Consider the following 23,216-nt stretch of genomic DNA (forward strand, 5'->3'; position numbering starts at 1 on the left):
GAGATAAATCAGTAGGTCACAAATGGCCCAGAAAATCTAATGTATATGTCACCATTACTATTATGCTGTTTTTCAACAGCTATGGAGCATCCACTCCACACTTTGTTACTGTGATAGACCTGTCCAGAAAGCAGAAAACCACTTTTGCTGACTATGAAGAGCCACTCATAAAAGGTTCCTGTAGAGTTAATACTGACAAGGGGTTCTTAAAATAAGACCCTGAACTAGAAAACTATAGTGTAGACACTGCTTGTGTAATCATAGAACACGCCCTTTCAGAAATGTCACTTTCTAAATGGAGTGGGGGAAAAAAACCTACATCCAGAATATTGTACCTTCTATGATTATGGTAGTAATAAAACAAAAATATGAATATCTGCCATTTGTGACTATCCTCGGTAAGCAGGAGAGTGTGTGAACCTACTTGGATGCTAACTGCTTTCAGTGGCTCAGAAAGCCACCATCTACAAGTCATAGTAAATTACTTCAACAAGCCCGCCACACATACATCCAAGATTCAGGACCTTGAATGTTGGGTCTTGGATATTTCAAGTGGATAAATATTTCCTTCTTGAAATTCTACAACTTCTTCAGCATTCCCTCCTTTCTTTCTACATTCTCTATGAAATGTATCAATATGTCATTCTAAATGTTTTGGTTTGAATCTGAAATGTCCCCACAGGCTTACATTTTGAAGATACATTCCACAGTTTGTGGCACCATTTTAAAAACTGCTATAGTTGAATGAAATGGGGCCTGGCTGACAAAGATCATAGGTCTCTAGGTTTCATCAACCTCTGGTTCCAGCCTATATGCTTGCTCTATTTTCTGGTCCATCTGCAGGTAACAAAACACTGGCATACACTGCTAACACTGTGGACTGTGAACTACATAAATGTTTATAAACCTTTCCTCCCTCATTAGCTTCTGCCTGATGTTTTGTCACAGTGGTGAGAAAAGTAACTGTCACAGCCTTTATCTGGCTAATCAATAAAGGCATGCTTCATGAATTCAGCCCCCAAGTGCTCACTCTGACCAGTGCTCCTTAACCAGTGGGAACATCAGAATGTATTACCATCAGGATCACACACAAGCAACCACCTGAAAGGGCTTCTGCTGATGCACACACCACAGACTGACCCAGGAGGAATCGCTGGGTGATACTCACTCACTAAACAACATTGATTCTGAACCAGCACTGTACCTGGCATGTTAAAACAGTAAACAAGACATTTTTTGCCTTCATAGGGCTTCTAAACAGAGCATCGCTTAATGCTATGAGAGCATCAGACAACAAACAATAAAATATTAAATGGATAACTGCATAACATAGGCACTATAGAAAATAAAAACAAGTAAGGAGAACTGAAGTGGCAATGGTAAGACAAGACAGACTCTGAACACAAAACCAGCATGGCTCCTGACAAGAAGCTGGAGAGGAGTCAAAGGCGATGGAGAGGCCAGGGGCCTAACCTGGGAGTCTGGTGTCTTGTGATGTGCTAAAGGCAGGCTGACTGGGGAAATGAGGAAATCAGCCTTAGACAGATGGAGTTTGATGCCCACAAGGCAGGACTATCACAAGCTGCTGCTCTGTGATTTTTCTCTGCAGGCCACAGGAGTTGCTGTCTCTCTACTGACCCCATCTCCTTGGTCCCAGGTCAAGGCAGTGACTACCAGGGTGGTCTACTCTAAGATATTCTTCCTTTCAGTTAGGATTTTGTGGAAAGATAAGTTTGAAACTACAAGAGAAACCTGTCCTTGTCAAACTTCCAATCTACTGGTTTCTATCAGAATGGACTCAAGACTGTCCAACTATATGCAGTGGCTCAAATCCATTACAATCATTTATTTTGATATTTAAATAGTCCCCAATTTGGTGTAAGGACCCTTAAAGAACTGTTTCTTTTAAAATATCCCAATAATTCTTACATTCTTATATTCTGTACAAGTAAAATATAAAATTAACCTGGGCCTTTCCCTATCCTGCCCTTCTATGATCCCCCTTTAAGGAGTCCTGGTTCTACTTAGTGGAAAATTCTATTTAAACATGGCCTATCAAATCCCTGCGGCTGGGAGATCTCAGGAGACAGACAAGCTGTGGCATATAGTGTGCAATCTGCATGTACAAACACATGACCTCACTCACTTTTATACTGCAGTGCTACTACTCGCAGGTGTTGAAACCATGTGTTCATAAGGACACAACCCCAACTCCAAACCAACAATTCAATGATCATTTTTGTTTTCTCTTTTTCCCTTAATTTTTGGTTCCTACTGACTTTAATTAAGCCTCCCCACCGAACAAGGAACCAATTTCCTTCCATACTGATTCTAATTATACACAGATACATACCTTCCTGTCTGGGTAGCTCCCCATTCTGGATTGAATGGGCTTGACACTCAAGACATCCTCCTTCCCCAACTCAGCTCCAACACACCCCTGGCAGGCTCCCTTTGGCATGGATACCCTCTTAATCTATGGTGACAATGACACTCTCATGAAGACTTTGCCACCCTTTGGGGTCCCTGAAACTGGAGTTAGGGATGGTTGCAAGCTATCATGTGGGTGATAGGAACCAAACCCAGGTCTTCTACAAGAGCAGTCAGTGCTCTTAACCACCAAGTCACCTCTTTGGCCCCAGACACATTTTAATAGGCAAAATCTAATAGAAAGAACTTAAGTGTTTGCCATTCAGTTTGATACTTTAAAAATTAAAGTACATTTCTATCATATCTCCTCCACAAATATAAGGAACCTACAAAGCAATCAGGCCCCTCAGTGCTCTCACTGGGCAAATGTGTCACTCTGACCAGAAAGTCTACTTGCTGCTTGCCTCAGAGTCTGCTCAGGACACAAAGTAAATGGCTGACAGCTTGACTGTTTTCCCTTTTACTCAGGGTCTTGCTGTGTGGCCCAGGCTGTCCTGAATCTCTCAGTCCTCCTCCCTCTACCACTAGCGTGCTGAGACCACAAGTCTGTACCCACTCAGCAAACTCGGTGCTTCTTAAACAACTCTTCCACCTTTAAGCTCTTTCCTTCATTAAGTCTCCAGACGATAAAATCTAACTTGTTTTGTGTTGTTTCGTTTTTTGTTTTTCGAGACAGGATTTCTCTGTGTAGCGTTGGACCCTCTCCTGGCATTTGCTCTGTAGACTAGGCCAACCTGGAACTCCTCCCAAGTGCTAGGATTAAAGGTGGTGCCACCACTGCCTGGCTAAAATCTGCCATTTCTTTAAATAAATACTTAGCAGGGGAAAGGAATGTGGTCACATGTAACCTAGGCTGGCCTTACTTACTACGTATCTGAGGCTAGCCTGGAACTCCTGATCAATCCACCTCGCCCTTACCATTATTAGGATTACAGGCATGTGTCACACTCAGAGACAATCAGTTATAAAGTAACCATGTGTATTTGCTTACATGTACTTTTTAAGAATATGATTAATGCGCACGCCTTTAATCCCAGCACTCGGGAGGCAGAGGCAGGCGGATCTCAAGTTCGAAGCTAGCCTGGTCAACAGAGTGAGTTCCAGGACAGCCTCCAAAGCAATACAGATTTACCCTGTCTTGAGAAAAAAAAAAGAAAAAAAATATGATTAATAAGAATTACTATTTTAGGCAATTATTTCCTTCCGACTCTAACTTCAAAACTATAAGCAGTAAAATTAGAATACTGTGGTGGTTTGAAAGAAAACAGCCCCCAACGAGAGTGGCACTATTAGAAGGTAAGGCCTTTTTAGAGAAAGTGTGTACTATGGGGGTGGGCTTCGAGGTCTCTTTTCTCAAGCTTCATTCAGTATGACAGTCAGTTGACTTCCTGCTGTCTCTGAGTCAAGTTGTAGGACTCTCGGCTCCAGCACCACATCTGCCTGAATGTTGCTATGCTCCCCACCCCGATGATAACCTGCTGAGCCTCTGAAACTGCAGGCAAGCCACATCAATTAAATGTTTTTATATATAAGAGTTGTGGTCATGGTGTCTCCTCACAGCAATAGTAAACCTAACTAAGACAAATACATACGATATCCTGTTGACTACAGCATCCTCATCTTCTTGTTCATCTGCAAAAAAAAAAAAAAACAGTTTATAGTGTTACTATTTTATCTCCAACAAAATATTTCATGAATTTATCAAAAAAAGTACCAAAAATATAAAGTTTTAAAAATTAAATTACTAGATGAAAGACCTTCAAAGAGCATTTTGTAAATATTTCAACAATGATCCAAATGTAAATTTCATTATGAGTTGTGATTTAAAAAAAAACTTGAATAACTGACTGATACATGTACATTAAAGTTTTACAAACACACAGTCCCAAGAAAATAAAACTGAGAACCACAGGATGATTGTGAAATGCAGGTAGACAATGTCAGTATATACTACTTGGGAATGAAATATTCTGGCTGTTAAAAACCAACAGACATTTCTATTATAAAATGCCATACGCTTAGAACTTAACTGTTTTTCTTTAATTTGAATTTTTATTAGTAAATGAAATACTAATGTTTTCTTAAATCATTCTAAACTACCTTGGATAGCATTATCTTAACAACTGGAAAGCATTGTCCAAGTTACAGACAGAAAAAATACACTCTCTGTATCTCTTTAAGTACCATGCAGACTTCATTAGGATACCTCCTCCCCCTCCTCTTCCTCTCTCAGGCCTCTGGGCCACCGTCTCTTTTGTCCTTGTTCATAAACTTGCAAGTCAAAAAGACTGCCTAAGTACACAAACATTGCAAAACCCTCCCAGTCCTTCCAGCTCCGTCTCATGTCCTGCAAGGCTCTCCTTGGGTCTGTGAGCCTCTGATAGTTCACTTGCCTCAATGTCAGTGGTGAGTTTTGGCCATTCTTTGTAGTCTTTATCATGAATTACAGTCTGTCCAAAATAACTTTACAGTCAAAGACACCACAAAAATCACACTCACAATTTCCATCCTGATACCCCCACACCTAACCCAATTGCCCTATCTGGAGAAAAGGCTCACTACCTCCTTATGCACATCCATTCTATTCCACCAGCAAGGTCTGTAGTCTTTCTTACTCCCTGAAACTGCTGGGTTAGTCTGAGCATCATCTGAGTCTACAGTTTCCCTGTGTGTCACCCTTAACTTCCCCTTAAACAATATGTTTATACTTTTCACTCAAACTCTCTCCTTTCTCCTATGTGTGTAATCTATGAAGCCATGTGACCAGGTACCTTTAAAAATAACTGAGGCACTGTCTTGAATCTGCAGATCTTCACATTTCTGGCAGATTACATGATTCAGGATACTTCTAAACCATCATAGAGATGACAGCTCCAAAACAACATACTGCAACAAGGGCTGTTCCTTTATTTCTCTCTAGTTTGATGAATTTTAAGCTGATAATATTATATCAAAGAATCTTTAATACATGGAACCTTTAAGTATCATAGAGCAGTAGCCAGCAGCTCAGCACCACAGGTAGGAAATATTATGATCTTTTTAAAAAGCTGAGTACTAACAGAAGTACATATAAAACTCTAACTAAAAAATGTGTGAATTGATCAGCTGCTTAAAAAAATAATAAAGACAAGAAAACCCCTCTGATTAACTCAAAACAAAATGAAATAATACAAGGATACTATATAAATAAATACTGGTACAATTATGGATACTCTAAATTCTACATTGCTTTGGAGAAGGAAAACAGTGGCTGGAGAGATGGCTCAGCAGTTAAGGGCACTCGCTGGTCTTGCAGAAGACCCAAGTTTGATTCTCAGCAATTAAATGGAGGTTCAAAGCCATTTGTAGCTTCAGCTCTTGGGGATCCAGCACCCTCTTCTGGCCTCTGCAAACATGAGCCATGTATACAGTGCATAAATACACATACAGGCAAAACACCCATAGCACATAAAACAAAAATGAGTAAATAAACAAACACATCTTTCTTAAATGAGAGAGAGACAGAAAGACAGAAATGATGAGACAATTCTGTAGTGAGAAAATTAAGGAGGCTGGGGTGAATAGGATGCCACAGTGAACCAAATACCCTAATAAACTCTGGATTTCCCAGGTACTAAGCAGCCAATGCTATTCTTAGCTGGACATGAAAAGTGTGATAAAGCAAGGACTCTGGTCTAGTAAGGTGACCCTGAGCATAGTCAGGTTCCCTAGGGGTTATTTTTAGAGTTTAGTACCAGGCAACTGTTTACTTCAGCCAGCAGCATATTCAGCATGGCTGCACTACAGTGTGTAGGTGGAGCCCATATACCACCCACACACCCAGCTCTGATGAAAGCTGCAACAAACCTGCTTCTACTTACCTGATTTTCTCTTGTATCTTGTAATGATGAAGTAGGAAACAATGTAGAGAATGGCAAAAAGAAGAAAACATATCTGAAATGAAAATTAACAGGTCATTTACATTTTTTGTCTGTCATTTTTATAACAAAAGATACAATCCTTAGTATCTAAGAAACTAAAGGATCTAAACTATTAAAAAGTGAAACTTTTCAACATTTCACAAATGTAACATTTTTATTTAAAAAAATTATTAATTAATGTCAATTTTGAAATTCTGCAGTATTCTAGTTTGATACTATTTTGGTGAGAAAGCCCCCTAGAGAGTTTCTCTTTTCATAACTTGATCAAATGTCTTTCAAAGTTATGTAGAAGGGTAGAGAGTCAAGCCATTATCAACAATTCTGAAAACTGAAATCAATGAGCACACATTTCCCTCCTGGAAATCAAAGCATGCTAAGAGCTTCAGTAATGCATAAAGGATGTACTGGTAACCCATCCTGACAGTCAGTCAGATGAAGCTTTAGCATAAAAGAAGCATCACAGATCAATGCAGATAAAAATAACTTCAATAAATACACCTCATATCAAAATTATTCATCTGTGGTTTAAGTCTTAAAGATAAATTCCATTTACTTCATCCAATAAAAACTGTACAGTATTACTATAGATGACCTGAGGTTCTGCTACCCCCATGCATAGCAGTGCCCTCCCTCACTGCGCAATTAGTGGAGGCATGAGCACATCAGCTTACCATCTTTACTGATTAGAACTTACAATATACTCTCAGGGTTTTTAACATACACACAGTGCACTGTTCTTCATCACTCACTATGTCACACGGTAGACCTACTAAACTCACCCTCTTATGGATGTTGGCAACCACTGGCTACACCTCAACCTGGCTGAACTGTTTATTCTACTCTCTACCTCTATGAGCTCAAATTGTTTAGATGCCATATACAAATGAGATTATTCAGTGACTGTTTTTCTATATATGCAGACTTCACTTGGCAGAATATCCCCAGACTTTGCCTTGTTGTCCCAAATGGCTACATTGTACATGTCAGGATTACATTTTCTTTATCCTACTGACGCATGCATCAGTTGCCTCTGTAACCTGACATGGTGAACCCTGAGCACATTGTCTCTCATAAACCAATTCATTTCCTTTGAATGTGAATCCAGAATAGAAGAGGCAGACCACGTGGGCTATCTGCTTTGCATTCTGGAGGGTACAACATGCTGTTTCGATGCCAGTGGTATGCAAGGCTTCCTTTTTTCCATGTCCTCAACAGCATTCTCTCTTGTTCTTTGGAAGCAGCCATTCCAACAGGTATGAAGTGATTCTTCCTTTCCATTTCTCTATGATAAAGGATGTTACGCACATTTTCATACACATGTTGTCCATTTGTATGTCTTCTTTTGAGAATTGTCCACTCAGGTCTTTTGCCCATTTTTATTTGGGTTATTATGTTTACACTGCACTCCTCTTGTCAGAGCTGGGGCAACAAGTGGGTAAACAGGGGAAGGTCAAGAAACAGGATATCCATCAAAGATTAAATGCTACAAATAAAGCCCCCGTCAAGCTTATGCAGCATGTAGAAAAAATATGAAGACTTTCAGAGTGCTGAAATCTAGAAAGCATCCTGAGCATGCAACTGTCAGGATAAGTTGTGGGATATGGTAACAAAGACTTGGTGCCTGTAATGATACTACTCAGAAAACACTGAAAATGGAGAGGAGCACTACAAACTGAGTGGTAACATTCTCAGTACATGGGGGAGAGAAATGAAAGACAATCCTAACACCTGTTCTGGAAGCCTGAAGACTGTTAGGAACACAGGCTAACAAGAGGATGCTAGCTGAGTTACAACCTCCTCCTGAAGTCCTCTGAAGTACAGAAAATGGGTCAAAAGGAAAACTAAATGGCGAAGAAACATAAAGAAATAATGGTCTACAATGCAATGGAAGTCAGGCTCCAAAAGCAAGGAAAGAGGAATAACTTGGCAGTAAAACAATAAATCATAATGCTAAAGTCAGATGTCAGGTAACTGACAAAGGCTTCCTGAGTTGATTTGTAGGGGATACTACATCAAGGAACCCATTCTAAACTAGGGACACTAGCGAGCAAAGGTGAACCCTTGTGATACATTCCAGAGAGAGAAATAACAATACAAATAGATATCAGTGTGTTTGAGGATGGTTAGTCTGGGCCTAGGAAAATAGAGAGAACCATTAACAACAGAGGCTCATCTCAACAGGATGTCATTTGAGAAAGAACGATGGGTCAAGAGGAACAAGACTAGCAGTGTGTGATATAGAGAAATCATGTCAGGGGCCCGAGGCAAGATGGCTCGGTTGTGTTCAAATGAGAGGGAAGAACAAGAGATGAGCCTAGGGATTAACAGGAGTCCCCGGCACAGAGGACTTTGTTCCAGGTGCTGGTACTTACACATGGTAACTGACAGGTTGGTTCTGATCCTGAGGGAAACAGGAATCCATGCAAGATTGTGAACAGAGGAGTGACATGATCAGATTCAACTCACCCCAGGTGCCAGGACAGAAGCAGCGACCAGAAAAGAACTGAGCACAAAACGATGCAGAAGAGACCTCACTCAGACCTGTGGAGTGAGGCTTTAAGAAATGTGTTTTGAAAGCAGGCCTGCTAAGACTCATAAAATAAACACAGAGTTCTAGTCCTGGGAAAGACTGAGGTGCCAAGTCCTGAGTCAGGGAAGATTACAAAAGGAATGGTCCGGAGGAGGAACAGGCTCTGCTGAGTTTGAGGTATACACTATGAAGGAGAAAAGCTGAGTGAGTAGGTCTGTATATAAATCTATACTTTCCAGAGGGAAAGGCTAGGTTACAAGTCAAAAAATAAGAACTATTCAGCAGATGACACACAGTGTCCCAAGATTGATGTGCAAAAGCAGGCAGAGAAGTCTGAAAACAAAGGGCAACTCTCAGATGCTCAGCATCAACACAGAGGCTACCAGACAAGCAGTTGGCAAGGATGGGGCACTAAGGACCTGCACATCTGACCCACGAGAAACTTACAACAGTGTCAAATACTGCTGACAGGTCAAGCAGAATGAGAACAGAGGACTGACAAGGGGATTTAGTGCCACGAAGTCACTGCAACCTCAACAAGAGCTGTTTTTCTGAAGGAATAGAGACAAAAGTCTGGCTAACGTGGACTCCGGGAAGAGCAGAAAGAGAAATGCAAGCAAAGGAAAGGCACTAGAGTTCTCCCTGGTGCTACAACCAAACAAAGGAGTCGTGCAGAGGAATTCAGAGTTAGGAGGCTTTTTTAAAAGATGAGAAGTCACAGAAGATAGAATAATCCAGCAGTCAAAACAAAGAGGGAAATGAAATAACACTGAAATAACCGCAAAGCTGAGGGACTGGCAGAAAATCTTTCTGAATAAAGGGGCGGGGAGTGAGGGGGAGAGAAGAGAAGAGAGGAGGAGGACCATAATAATGACGGAAGTGCAGCTGAAACTGGGTTAGGCACCGGGGAAGTTACCGCAACTTCGACAAGAGTTGTAGTGGAGACAAAAACCTGGCTGGCATAGTGCCAGGAAGAGATGGAAAGAGAAAGGAGAGGAGGGGAAGGAGGAGGAAGAGGGCAGTTCCACTCATCTCTGCTCTCAACTCCTGTTCTCCTCGCGGTTTGAGCTCAAAGGACCCAGGCATGGAAGGGATGACCCAAGAGCCAAACTTCAGGTCCTAACGTTCCTTGGCCTCCATGCAGCAACCTCTGTCAGTAGTGTCCTTCCTTCTCTGACGGCTTCCCTTTTCCTCAGCCTTACCACTGTGCTCCTCTGACTCCTGGGCTGAAAGCACCCTTCCAGTCCCATTCCACAAGTTCTTCACAGGCTCTCTCGTTTTCCCGGGTTTAACCTCCAGCCCCAGGAAGCCCTTGACCACTAGAGAAGCATCCACTTATGAAAATGCAAAACAAAGTGAGACCCAAGAAGACTGGAAGACAGTGGAGACGAGGACAGCTGAGGACGAGAAGAGCAGGAGCCAGAGCAGACACTTGGCTACAGTGAAGGTCAAGGACAGCAGAAGAATAGATACGCTGGTGGAAGAAGAAGGATCGGGGAGGACCAGAGAAAAACTGTCTTCTGGACATGACAGGCTCACTGCACTCATGAACTCACAGCAGTGTTGGTTGCCTGAATAAGATCTCTGTAAGATCAAGCTAGTCAACTTGATTCCGGCATGGAGTGGGAAGGACTCACAACCTCTACCCTTAGCTGAAGGGCTACAGAGTGATGGTGGACATCCTTCTGTATGCTGAGAATATATGTTCCTTTTATTGATTGATGAGTAAAGCTGTTTTAGTCAATGGACAAGCAGGATTTAGCCAGGCAGGAAATCTGAACAGGGCTAGAGTACGGTAATAGGTGGAGTCAGAGAGATGCCATGTAGCTACAAGGAAGGTAAGATGGATGCCCAGGAACCAAGACTACATGGAGATACACAGATTAATAGAAATGGGTTAATGACTAAGAGAGAGCTAGCCAATAAGAATCCTGAGCAATAGGCCAAACATTTTATAATTAATATAAGCATCTAAGTATTTATTTGGGACTAAATGGCTGCGGGACCGGGCAGGACAGAAATTTTCATCCACAACAAAGAGTTAAAGACTTCTGAGGAAGAAACAGTCACTTTCTTTAAGGGTATGCCACTGGTAGGTCAGTCAACCATAATCCAGTAAATGGTCCATACTCAGATGTATATGGACAGCAAAAACTGGATGGTCAGAGAGGGGAATATAAGGAGGGAGAGAGGAGTCAGGATCTAGGGGGATGGCAGTCTGAGGCTTGATGGAGAGCAGTGCAGTCTGCATTGCACTTTGAGGATTCCTGGAGACAGGATCACCCTTTTTGGACTGAGGTAGAGGTAAGAGCTAGTGGCTGACTGCTTTGCTTTTCTGATCTTCAGTTTGAACCCCAAAAACTGTTCATGGGTTTTATTAATCATGTTACAAAAACTAACCAAAACCTTACTTGAAGTCATAAAGACCCCAAGAATCCAAAACAATCCTTAGAGAAAAAAACCAGTATGATCAGTGGAGGTACCACAATTCTTGACTTCAAAATACACTACTGCACCATACTAACAAAATCTGCATGTATGCAAAATAAAAACAAACATGTAAACCAATGGAATAATAATGGACCAAGAAATAATCTATGCATCTACAGCTATATGGTTCTTAACAAAGTTCCAAAATTAGACAGTGAAGAAAAGGTATCCTCTTATACAAATGGTCCTGGGAAACTGAATATTCACATGGAGAAGGTTAAAACTAGATCCCTAAGTCTCACCCTATACAAAAATCAACTGAAAATTAGATCAAAGATCTTAATGTAAGACTTGATACTACAAGAGGGAAGCACAGGAGAAGCACTCCAATAGCTCAAGAAATAAACGCAAGAACTGACAAATGAAATTACAACAAATTAAAAGGCTTCTGGGGAGCAAAGGAAACAACAGTGTGAGGTGTCAACCCACAGAGTAGGAGAAAATCTCTGTCAGCTATTCATCTGAAAGAGAATTAAAAACCAGAATATTTAATTCAAACCTTAATAGCAAAAGAATAATCCAATCAAAAAATTACACATGATCTAAACAGATACTATTCATTAAAAGGGGGGGCTGGGTGGTGGTGGTGCACGCCTTTAATCCCAGCACTTGGGAGGCAGAGGCAGGCAGATCTCTGTGAGTTCGAGGCCAGCCTGGTCTACAGAACAAGTCCCAGGACAACTTCCAAAGCAATACAGAGAAACCTTGTCTTGAAAAACCAAAAGAAAAAAAGAAAGAAAGAAAGAAACACAAATGGCCAATGAATATATTGAATATATTTTTAAATGCTCAACATCCTTAAGTATCAGGGAAATGAAAATCAAGACTCCACTGAGGCTCCATTTCATCTCAGCCAAAATAGCTTTTATCCAAAATGCTGATGAAGATGTGGACAAAAAGGAGTCTTTATACACACTGGAAAGTATGTGAATCAGTACAGCCACTATGGAAATGGAAATTCGTAAAAAACTAAAAACAAAACTACATATGACCCAGCTATACCACTCTTGAATATATACTCAAAGAAAGTAAAATCTGCATTCTTGGGTTTATTACAGTACCATTCACAATAGCCTAGATGCCTACTGACAGATGACTGAACCAAGAAAATATAGTATACATACACAGTGGAGAATTATTCAGCTGTGAAGGAGGATGAAGCTATGTTTTTTGCAGGGAAATGGAAGGAATGAAAGAACTCATGTTAAGTGAAGACAGTCAAGAAAAAGAAGTATTAATTTTTTCCATAAGTGGAAACTAACTTTATTAAAGACCTGAAAGTAGAAGACAGATATTAGGGAAAGGTAAAAAGGGCCAGGAGTTGTGTAAAAGAAGAGGAAAGCAAATGGGAAAAGTGAACACATCATGTCAGTACCTATGAGTACATAGAAATGTCACAGTAAAATTCAATCATTGGTAGAGTTAATGTACATTAAATAGTTGTGATTGAGGCTGGAGAGATGACTCAGTGGTTAAGAGCACTGGCTGCTCTCCAGAGGTCCTGAATTCAATTCCCAGCACTCACATGGAGACTCATAACCATTTGTAGTGGGACATGATGCCCTCTTCTGGCATAATGGCGTACATACAGATAGTTCTGGAAAAGAGATGAACATGTGACTATCAAAGAAGGCTTGTCTTGAATGAGGTCACAGTTGAAGACACCTGTGAATAGATATTTGTTTCAATGTAACCCTGGCATATCCTGCACACAGATCCATAGTATTCTGAATGTGATAGGAATGAGTATGACCTGAACTCATTCTTTAGAGACTTGGGGTGTAAGCAAGGAAGAGGCAGACCTACACTAAAATGGTTCCTAAAGTAAACTGTTTGAAGAAATTGATATAAAGATTCTCCAGAGGACGGCTTTGAAATTTTCATGAATGTCTGTCCTTAATGTATGGAGAAATAAAAGAATTATGGGCTTATAACACAACTGAATTAAGCACTGGTTCTTTGAGAAAGAGCTATCTTCAGAAATCTTGAACTTCAGTGACCTTGATGGACAGTAGGGGAATCACACATGAAATCCCTTAAATAAAAATGTGTTAACTTTACAAAAAAATAAAACACTATTTTAGCTAGGAGACATTAATTCATTATGAAAGAAAAAGTAAACCTAAACCAAATAAGTAAGAGAAAATATGAATTTTAAAAGATCCTAAGATTAGGACTGGAGAGATGGTTCAGAAGGTAAGAGTACTAGCTGTTCTTCCAGAGGACCCAGGTTCAATTCCCAGCACCCACATGGCAGCTCACAACTGTCTGCAACTCTGGTTTCAGGGGATCTGACACCTTCTATACCAATGCAAATAAAATTAAATAAATAGTTTTTTAAAAAATTTAAAAAAATAAATCTTAGAACAAAAATAAAGATCCTAAGATTAGAGGCCTCCCTCAATTGTTAAAGAATATCTACAAAGCATCAATAACATACTTAATAATGAGAAACTGCAATGCTTCTCTAAGATCTACAAAGCAAGGGTACTTTTTCTCATAATCTTCAACAAAGTGCTAGGAATCCTAGTTAGTGCAAGAAGACTAAAAAAAGGACCTACATAAAACTGCCTTTGTACACAGATAACTACTAGCTATACAGAAAAATCTGAATGAATATACAAAAGCCTAGAGCCTAATGCATAACTGTAGCAAGAATGAAGGTCACAAAGTTAATATACTGAAGTCAATCACTTTCTTATATGCCAGAATGCACAATGAAATTTTTGCTTTGGTTTGGTCTTGGTTTTAGGGTTTTGCTGTTTGCTTTTTTGTTTTGAGATAAGGTCTCACTATATAGCTCTGCCTGTTCTGGAACTCACCATGTAGACAAGACTAGCCTTGAAATGGCATAGATCTGCCTGCCTCTACCTGTGGAAATGCTGGAATTAAATGTATGTGCCACTCCCACAGCCACAAAAAAAAAAAAAAGACTGGGAAGTGGTGGTATATGCCTTTAATCCCAGCACTAGGAAGGCAGAGGCAGACTCACTCTCTGTGAGTTTGAGGCCAGCCTGGTCTACAGAGCTAGTTCAGGCCAATCAAAGAAATCCTGTCTTGAAAACAAACAAAAAAAAGTGTGTGCTACCATTCCAGGAACAAGTGAAATTTAAAGGTAAAACCACATACCATTTACACTAGCATGCCAATATATATATAGATACGAATGGATTTTAACCGCCTATTTAGAAATCTAACAAAATGCATTCAAAATGTTCATTAGAAAAAACCATGAAACTCTGATGGAAGATGTCTAAAAATAACTTTAATTAATGGGAGATAGGATAGCCCATGTTCATGAACAGGAAGTGTCGGAAGCTGTCTTTGTCAAGCTACGGTCAGAGCCATGAGGTTAGTAACTGAGAGCCACAACTTCTCGTGCCTGGCCTATCAAGTCAGAAGTAGCCACACCTGTGCTCCCTGGGGTTTCCCAAAGACAGCCCTCAGAGCCTGAAGGGCACGCTTGTGCTGCCACACCAGTCATGTCTCAGACTCACGAGTCTGCCAGAGCACATCCACCCTGACAGAACTTTCAGGAGCTAGCAGATGTCCACCACCAGGTGCCCCAGACCCAGAGGAATGAGTGAACCTGCCACTTCTCTGGGCTGGCACTGTAGTTCAATGGTAGAGCACCCATGTTTGGTGTCCAGCAGCAATGGGACAACTTACTACTAGTTCTAACTCCAGTTCCAGGTTATCTGGTGCCCTTTTCAGGCTTCCATGGGCAGAGGGCATATGCATGATCCACAGACATAAATGCAGACAAAACATTCATACATATTAAATAAAATAAATGATTTTTGTAATAAACTGAAAATTAACCTATGGCCTTAGAAGCCAGAGCAGCAGTTACCCTTGGAAGAGACAAAAGTGACAGCTGTAGGGGAAAGGTGGGCTCTAGCACAGCAGTAAAACTCTGTTTCTGCTTCTGAAACCAGGATTAGTCAAATATGTTTAGGAAGAAATGCATCTAGGGCATACTTACAGTCATAGATCCCTTCCTTGAGGTATAAATGTTGTGGGAGTAACCAACCACTTTCTGACTGGATTTAAGGTCCACTCCACAAAAGGAGACCCATACCTGGCACTGTTCCTGGAGACAAGAACCGGTGGCTAGAAAACTCATAGGCCCTAAAAGAGAACCTATTACTACTCTATTGCTAAATAGACATCATAGTAAACTGACTCCTAATGACTTATTGCTATATCTACAGATCAATGTGTCTTTTAACCTTCATCAGAGATGCTTTCTGTGTATATGACTACTAATAGAGGTCAAGACGGCACAGCATAAGAGACTAAAGATTGAATGGAACACTCAGGAGGCAGAGGCAGGCAGATCTTTGTGAGTTCGAGGCCAGCCAGATCTACAAAGCTACCTCCGGGACAGCCAGAGCTGAGAAACCCTGTCTCAATCCCGCTCCAAAAAAAAAAGGTATACAAGCAGATTAAGCACTCATACACATAAAATAAATATTTAAAGCCAGGCATTGGTGGCACACACCTTTAATCCCAGCACTCAGGAGGCAGAGGCAGGCGGATCTCTGTGAGTTCGAGACCAGCCTGGTCTACAGAGCGAGTTCCAGGACAGTCTTCAAAACAATACAGAGAAACCCTGTCTTGAAAAAACAAAAAGACAAAAAAATTAAAAAAGATTGAATGCTCAGTCCTAAATAGAACTTCTATATCATTCTCCCTCTCCTTAAGGTTTAAAATAATTATGGAAGAGGGGACAGAAAGACAGTAAGAGGCAGAGGCTGTAGATGGCCATAAGGAAGCAGTGTTTTCCAGTTACACAGGGCAGTTGTACAAATGAAATGAGGATGATTGTGAAAACACAGACAAAACCTGGGCAAGTTCAATCCAGACAAAATCTCACCATGGAGAGGGGAAGCGGGCATGAAATCCCACCCCTAACTGAGAAGTTATTGGCAACTGATTGATGCTGAGAGAGGGAGAGTCACTTTTCTTTAAGGGTATAGTACCTCATAGGTCAACCACACTCCAATGAATGTCCACACACCTACGAATATAAGGGCAGTACAAATTTAATTCAAATGGTTTTTTTTTTTAATGTCACAAAGTTGAGTAGATAGGAAGAGGTCTGGGAGAATTTGGAGAGGGGGTGAATATGATCATATAGTTGTATGAAATACTGAAAGAAATAAAACTTAAGCCAAATATACCACACCAGACTTCTGCATCTCCTTTTACTCCCAAATGATTTGGCATGCCAATCCTCAATTTTCAAAATCGGTAACTGCACAAACTGGTCTACTCTGAACCAGAATTTGCTCACCTCAAACCAAGGGTGTGGCTGAAGAGGAAAAGTGAGCTAAAAGAGGGGTGGGGGCAAATATGTAACTTGGACATACTTTACACAATTATGGAGACGCAAATAAACTCCTTTATACACTATAGGGTATCCTGAAAGGTGCTCATCACAGAACTTAGGCAGTCAAGCTTTCCTGACCTTTGGAAGCAGCAGAACGAAGCAGGCCTATCCTTTCCCGAACAACTGCTTCAGAGCACTGTGGGCTTCTGCTGTCACCCGTCCCAGGAGAGACCTGCCTTCCCTCCTCTGGAAGTTTTTAACTGTCCTGGCCACGGGGGCGGAGGGATGTGATGTGAGTGGGAGGCCGCAGTCAATGCCAGGCTGGAAGCTTGGGAAGCCCAGGCAGTCTGCACCGCCTCCACCTTAGCCACGGGCAGCTCAACCCAGGTACCACCGCACCAGGCTAGAGGGCACGCAGCAGCCCCCATCACCCCGCACCCGGGGCGTCAGCAGGAGATAAGAGATAAACGCAGGTGAAGAAGAAGGTGAAGACGGCGAAGCAGGTAGTAAAGGAGATGAGGGTGCGTGAACACACACACGCGCGCGCACACACACACGTGTAGGTGACTGGGACAAGCGACAGGAGGGGAGAACACTGGCGATGCGAAGGGTTGCAAGTGATGGGAGGGGAGTGCAAGCGACAAGAGGTGGGCACGGGTGGCTGAAGGGCAGAGATGACAGAGTGCAGGTGACGGGAGGGGACACGGGTGGAGGGGGTGCAGTGGGAGAGGAGCAAAGGCGATAGGAGGGGGGTAAGGGTGATGAGAGCGGGGCAGGAAGGGCAGGTGCGGGGCGGGGGCACAGGGTTAGAGAGGGCAGACAGGAGGGGAGGGAACGCGGGTGGCGCCGGGAAGGTCTACGAAAGGGAAGGGCGGCGGGTGACGGGAGAGGCACCCAGGTGAGGAGACGGGGAACAGGTGACCGGGTCGCAGGGGACAGAGGACGTAAGTGACGCGGGGCGTCGGAGTCGGTCTGCAGCAGACCCGGTGGGGCGCCGGGAGGCCGGCATGGGCGGGGGTCTGGGGAGGAGCCAGGGGACCCTCCAGGTCCGGCGCGCGGTGCAGGACCACGGGAGCCGCCCGGCCACGCACCGTGGACTCTCGCACTTGGCTGTGGAAGTGCTGCTCCCGCGCCGACACCTCGTCCTGTCCTTCCATCCTCCTTCATGCCCGCCGCAGGGCCGTCCGCGTCCGCGCGCTCCGCCGCACCATTGCCCGCGGACGCCGGGGCTGCACAGCCGCTCGCTGCCGGACACGAACGCCGCCTGGACCGCAGCGGGCACGGGAAACGTCGCCTCAGCCGCCGCCTCAGCTCAGGAAGAAGAGGCTCAGGCTGCGGGGGGCGGGGAACGGCCGCCGCCTGGGCGGGGCTTGAAGCCGGGGCGGGACTTGTGCGTCACTCAGAGGGCGCCAGACGTCAAAGACGCGCGCCTCGGCGCCGGGGGCGCTGGGACGAGGGTCGGTAGGCGCCAGGGGGGTGTGGCCGGCGGGGTGGGGGCGGAGTTTTAGGACCCAGGTCTGAACTGGGTATCTAGCGCGTGCTGGGGCATTGCCGAAGTCTGTAGCAGGGTCTGCGGTGTTGCATTCGGTCTTGATGCCCATGCCCAGGGCTGGTAACAAGGGCGGTGCCGAGGCTCCAGGCAGGGAACGGTCTAGAGGCGGAACCGTAGGTGAGGGAGGGATTTGGGGGCGTGGTGAGATCCAAGCACAGGTGCTTCTCTCCCTCTTTAGTTTGCTGAATCTTTTGAATGACCCACGGGCTGATCAACCTGCTCCTCCCCTGCTCCCCCCCCCCCCCCCCCCCGCATCTGAGCTCAACACTAGGCTAGCCTAGCCTGAAGAACTGGGGTCTACTACAAAAATTCTCTGCCAAGCAGGTGCAAGGCTGGAAAGCGGTTGCAGAGTGGCGCTCTGGGCGCAAGCCAGAAGCCCATTCTCTGCGGAGATAAGAGAGACGCTGTTTTTCTGGAGGACAGAGATAGCGCGGTTCCCAGCCCTGCAAATGAGCAGGGCCGCTCAAGTTCATGGCCCTCTGTAGGCCTTAACGCGCGTATTTGGAGCACTGCTAAATATGCCAATACTGTAATTTCCCTCCATTCTGCAATTCTTTTGTTTTAAAATGGTAATTTAGAGGAGTATTTGTTTAGCTGGTTTGGTTTTCGAGACAGGTTCCTCCGTGTAGTCGTCGCTGTCCTGGAACTCGGAGATCCACCTGCCTCTACATCTCTCTGCTAGGACCAAAGGCGTGTGCCACTGCCACCACCCAGCTCTTAGAGAAGTATTCGTAATTTTGTTTCTGGGTTCATTTGTCAGGAGATCTTGGGGACCTGAGGTGCTCCCAGACTGTGTTCCAGATACAGCAGACTGATCATCCAGTAACAACTTACAGCTGGTTGAATTCAAACCAGTTCACCTTTGATATGTCTTTAAATATCTCAGCCCTAAAGAACTAGGAAAAGACTAGTATCCTGGTCTCTTTTTCTTGACACCCACATTCTGAGAGCTAGGTTAAATACCCACCTGAACTGATCTAGATGATTTCTGGGTAAATCTGTCCAAATGAGAGGATAAACACATCAGCTTTTAAGTGTGTGGCAGTTGGGTACCTGTTCCAGAAAGTGAAAGCATACAGTATTTCACACCTTTCCAATCAGATACTGCAACCACTTAATACCTTTACATTTCTGTTACAGAGCTATTTGTGGAGGCTTACCCACCCTTTATTTGGATGTTTTGCTGTCTTTGTCACTTTTGAAACTTAACCCAGGATGGTCAGCTTCAAAAATGGACAAAAACTCCTACTCCCCTGCCAGGCACCTTGGCTCACCCCTCTGCCCTATGGCTTTGCCTCTCTTCCAATGAGAAACACTCACCCTTGAATCTGGCCCTGATTATGTGACATGCTCTAGCCAATATGAAACTCAAATTTTAGAGCTTGTGCCTTAGAGCTTGTCTTTCCTGTGTCCCCTAGCAACTCCTGCAGCTGGTAAAAAGAAGCCCCAGGCAAGCTGCAGTTAGGCAGTCCACTACTGAAGGGACACTACAGCATGTGGCTCTGACAAGCCTTACCCTTCTCTCTGTTCCCTCTGCCTTGAAAAAAAAAAAAGACTACATTCCTAAAGCTAGCCACCAAGGTCTGTTCCCTTATTTAGCCGCTTCATCCTCCTGAGGCTGACGACCAAAGTCCAGCAATCAGAAGCCTCATCCTACCTTTATAAACTGCCATTCCCTATGGACCATGTCTGTCTCCTCTCTATGCAGAGGCAGTCCTTTGTCCCTCCAGGATAAATATCCCTGCCCCTTTCCCTTGTCCCCTTCCCCTTCTCCTTCACCCCCTATCCCCTTTACCAAACATCCCAGCCCATCCTAGCACAGACCTCCCATTTTCTCTTAAGAATGACACCTGCAAGGTCGTTGGCTGCTGTTTTTCCACTTGAGTCAGAAAGCAGCCACTTTAACTTTTCTTCTCTGCTTAAAAGGGGGATCTCTCTGTGAAAACAGGTGCTTGGGTCTAATTTAGGATCTGGAAGGAAGGCCCTGCTGCATAAGAATTCCCTTCAATTACTTCTGCTATTCTAATGAGTACCCTTTTCCCACATCCCTCTTCATGATTAACCATACTAGCTATTCATAGAAACCAGGTAGTGGTGGCACACACACCTTTAATCCCAGGACTCAGGAGACAAAGGCAGATGGATCTCTGTGAGTTCAAGGTCATCCAGGGCTACATGAGACTGAATCAGTCTAAATGAGAAACAGAGCCCATGGCTTTAATCCCAGGACTCATGAGAGGTATTTAAGACAGGAACAGGGTCTCAGAGCTGGCATTCATTCTCCAGCCACACTGAAGATAGGAAGGCATTCATTCTGCAACTACATTGAGGAGGCAGCAGTCTGAGGCTTGGTGAGAGCTCTTAGAGACAGGATCAATCCTTTCAGTCAGAAGTAGAGGTAAGAGCTGGCTGTTTACTTTTCTGGTCTTCAGCTTGAAGCTTTAACCCCAATATCAGATTCTGGGTCATTTATTATTCATGTTACAATTAATCTTAGGTAAAATAAGTCAGATATAGACAAATGTAGCATGTTTTATACTCATTTGTGGATAATAGGTTTTGTATTGATTCCTAAAACATATTCATATATGTGCATATATAACATGTAAGTAAAAGCAAGAATGTCTAGAGGAAGAAAGAGGACTAGCCAGAAGGAGAGGAGAAAGGATGAGGAGTGCATGGAAGTGTACATGATAAAAGTATGCTTGAAAGAAAATGCTGTTAGAAGCTGGGCGGTGGCTGCACCATCTTTAATCCCTGCACGGGGTAGGCAAAGCGGGCGGGTCTCTGTGAGTTCGAAGCCAGCTTGGTCTACATAGATAGTTCCAGGACAGCTAGGGCTGTTACAAGAGAAACCCTGTCTTGAAAAAACCAAAAGAAGAAGAAGAAAGAGAGAGAGAGAGAGAGAGAGAGAGAGAGAGAGAGAGAGAGAGAGAGAGAGAGAGAGAGAGAGGCCTATAATGATGTACAATGAACATGTGAACATGCACCAATTAAAAATTAATAATTGGGCCAATAAGATTGTTTCTAAACCCAATGGCCTTAATTCTATACCCAGGACTCATGTGGTATAGGAGAGAACCAACCCCACAAATTTGACCCTCACATGTACCCTTGTCACATGAGCATACACACACCTAAATAAATAAATGTAATTTTTAAATTTAGGAAAAATATTAATATCCCTAATACTATTGTCATGTAAGCTTGTTTGGGCCATTACAAGGCCTTAGAATTTTGCTCTGGAAGGTGTTAGCATTCTGGAATTACAATTGTCACATACCATACTGTATTTGGAGACAAGTCAGCAGGTAAGAGTGAAATCATGAGACTCACTGTGTTAATTCAGAGCCCATGTATTGGATTCATGTGGAGGCAGTCCAAATGATAAGAAGAGGTGTGAAGACTAGATGTGTGTTCACCTAAGAGAGGACTTTGGTAAAGCAAGTGAGGTGAGGTGTGAACCAAGCTTCCTAAAATGAGGGAGTGATACACCCTGCTATCAGTATATAATGTATACCAAGATTTGTATCAGGAGGGCATGACCAACAAGTATTTTAAAAGACGTTTCATTTACTTAATACTTTGAACACATTGCTGAAACCTAAATGATGCAACTCATCACACTTACCTGATGGGATGTTGTCAAGAATGTGCGGGTCCAAGAAATTCTCTCGAGCTCCAAGTGAACCAATACAGTGTCTCCAGAACATAATGAAGCCTTCTCTTGTAAACCTGGAAATAATCAGTCAGCAAGTTATTGGCACATGGATCTGTTTCTGTTTGTACAGTGTTGCCATAACAGAGATTTGTTTGCTATTTTTCAACAACAAACACAATCCAGAGCCTGACATACAACAGCAACTCAGTGAGACTTTGTTGGATAAAGAAAGAATTAAATAAGCAAATGACGAAACTAGCCTGGGTTACATAGTGAGACCTCCAATTACATGCTGTGGTATGCGCGCACACGCACACACACACACACACACACACACACACACACACACGCACACGCACACAATAAAGAAATGTAGATAAACTAAAATCTTGCCTCACCATGCATTACATGCAGCAAAACTACCAGGCCCTGCCCATTTTCTCCCCTCCTAAATTCTTTGGCAGTATTATGTTTAAGCTGAGTATGTACTCCAGAAAGAGAGGAAGGAAGGAAGGAAGGAAGGAAGGAAGGAAGGAAGGAAGGAAGGAAGGAAGGAAGGAAGGAAGGAAGGAAGGAAGGAAGGGAAATGAAGAAATCACAAGCAGACATCCTCACCATTCCATGAGTTTGAGGAGTAACAAACGCATCAGTGTTGTCCAGAGAAACAGGCCCAATGGAGCTGAAGAGAAACAGGCATAGAAGGATACAGTCAGTAAGGATTTGAGTCCCAAAGTTTCAGTGGGCAAGATGGAGACCTGTAGGAGACAATAGTGAAAGTTCTAGACTGAAAGCTGGCAGGTCACCCCTAGATCTGATATTGGAGTTTGAGGACAAAGTCAAGAAGAGACCAGTGTCCCAGGTCAAGAAGAGCAAAGTTCTCCTTTATATGTGGAAACCCTGAGACCTCAGCTGATTGTCAGAGGGCCACCCACACGAGACAGAGCTATCTACTTTGCTTGGTCCACCAATCAAATATTCATTTTGTTCAGAAACACCCTCACAGACACACACAGAATAGCGTCTGTCCAGCTGTCTGGACCCAATCAAGTGTATACATCTGAAGAAGAGATGTCTCTTGTGACCACTCCATCAGGATGGGGACAATTAGCCTCTCATGCTGCTAGCCCCTTGGTCACTGCCTGTGGAAGGTTTCTGAACATTATCAACTAAAATAGCTGCGCCAGCCAGGCATGATGGCACACACCTTTAATCCCAGAACTCAGGAGACAGAGGCAGGTGAACCTCTGTGAGTTTGAGACCAGCCTGGTCTACATAGGACAGCCAGAGCAACATAATGA

The 23,216-nt window shown here is 43.3% G+C and overlaps 1 protein-coding gene across 11 annotated transcripts in view; it reads right to left on the reverse strand.

The window, feature by feature from the left end:
• Positions 1-21,911, reverse strand: part of Lmbr1 (limb development membrane protein 1) — a 115,960-nt gene extending 94,049 nt beyond the window's left edge. For 3 of the 11 annotated variants that reach the window (XM_040738652.1, XM_040738650.1, XM_040738651.1), the window contains exons 1-3: positions 17,797-17,998; positions 6,291-6,363; positions 4,023-4,062 (exon numbers count right to left, since the gene is read on the reverse strand). In XM_040738652.1, the coding sequence (XP_040594586.1) occupies positions 4,023-4,062; positions 6,291-6,363; positions 17,797-17,862 (179 nt within the window). In that variant the 5' untranslated portion in view covers positions 17,863-17,998. Of the gene's footprint in view, positions 1-2,353; positions 2,477-3,421; positions 3,568-4,022; positions 4,063-5,201; positions 5,816-6,290; positions 6,364-17,796; positions 17,999-21,888 lie in introns of those variants that run through there. The other 8 variants (XM_040738656.1, XM_040738660.1, XM_040738662.1 and 5 more) reach the window with 8 other exon arrangements.
• Positions 21,912-23,216: the final 1,305 nt, after the last annotated feature.

The sequence above is a fragment of the Mesocricetus auratus genome, unplaced genomic scaffold (genome assembly GCF_017639785.1).
Source record: "Mesocricetus auratus isolate SY011 unplaced genomic scaffold, BCM_Maur_2.0 Super-Scaffold_100676, whole genome shotgun sequence".
Lineage (NCBI taxonomy): Eukaryota > Metazoa > Chordata > Mammalia > Rodentia > Cricetidae > Mesocricetus > Mesocricetus auratus.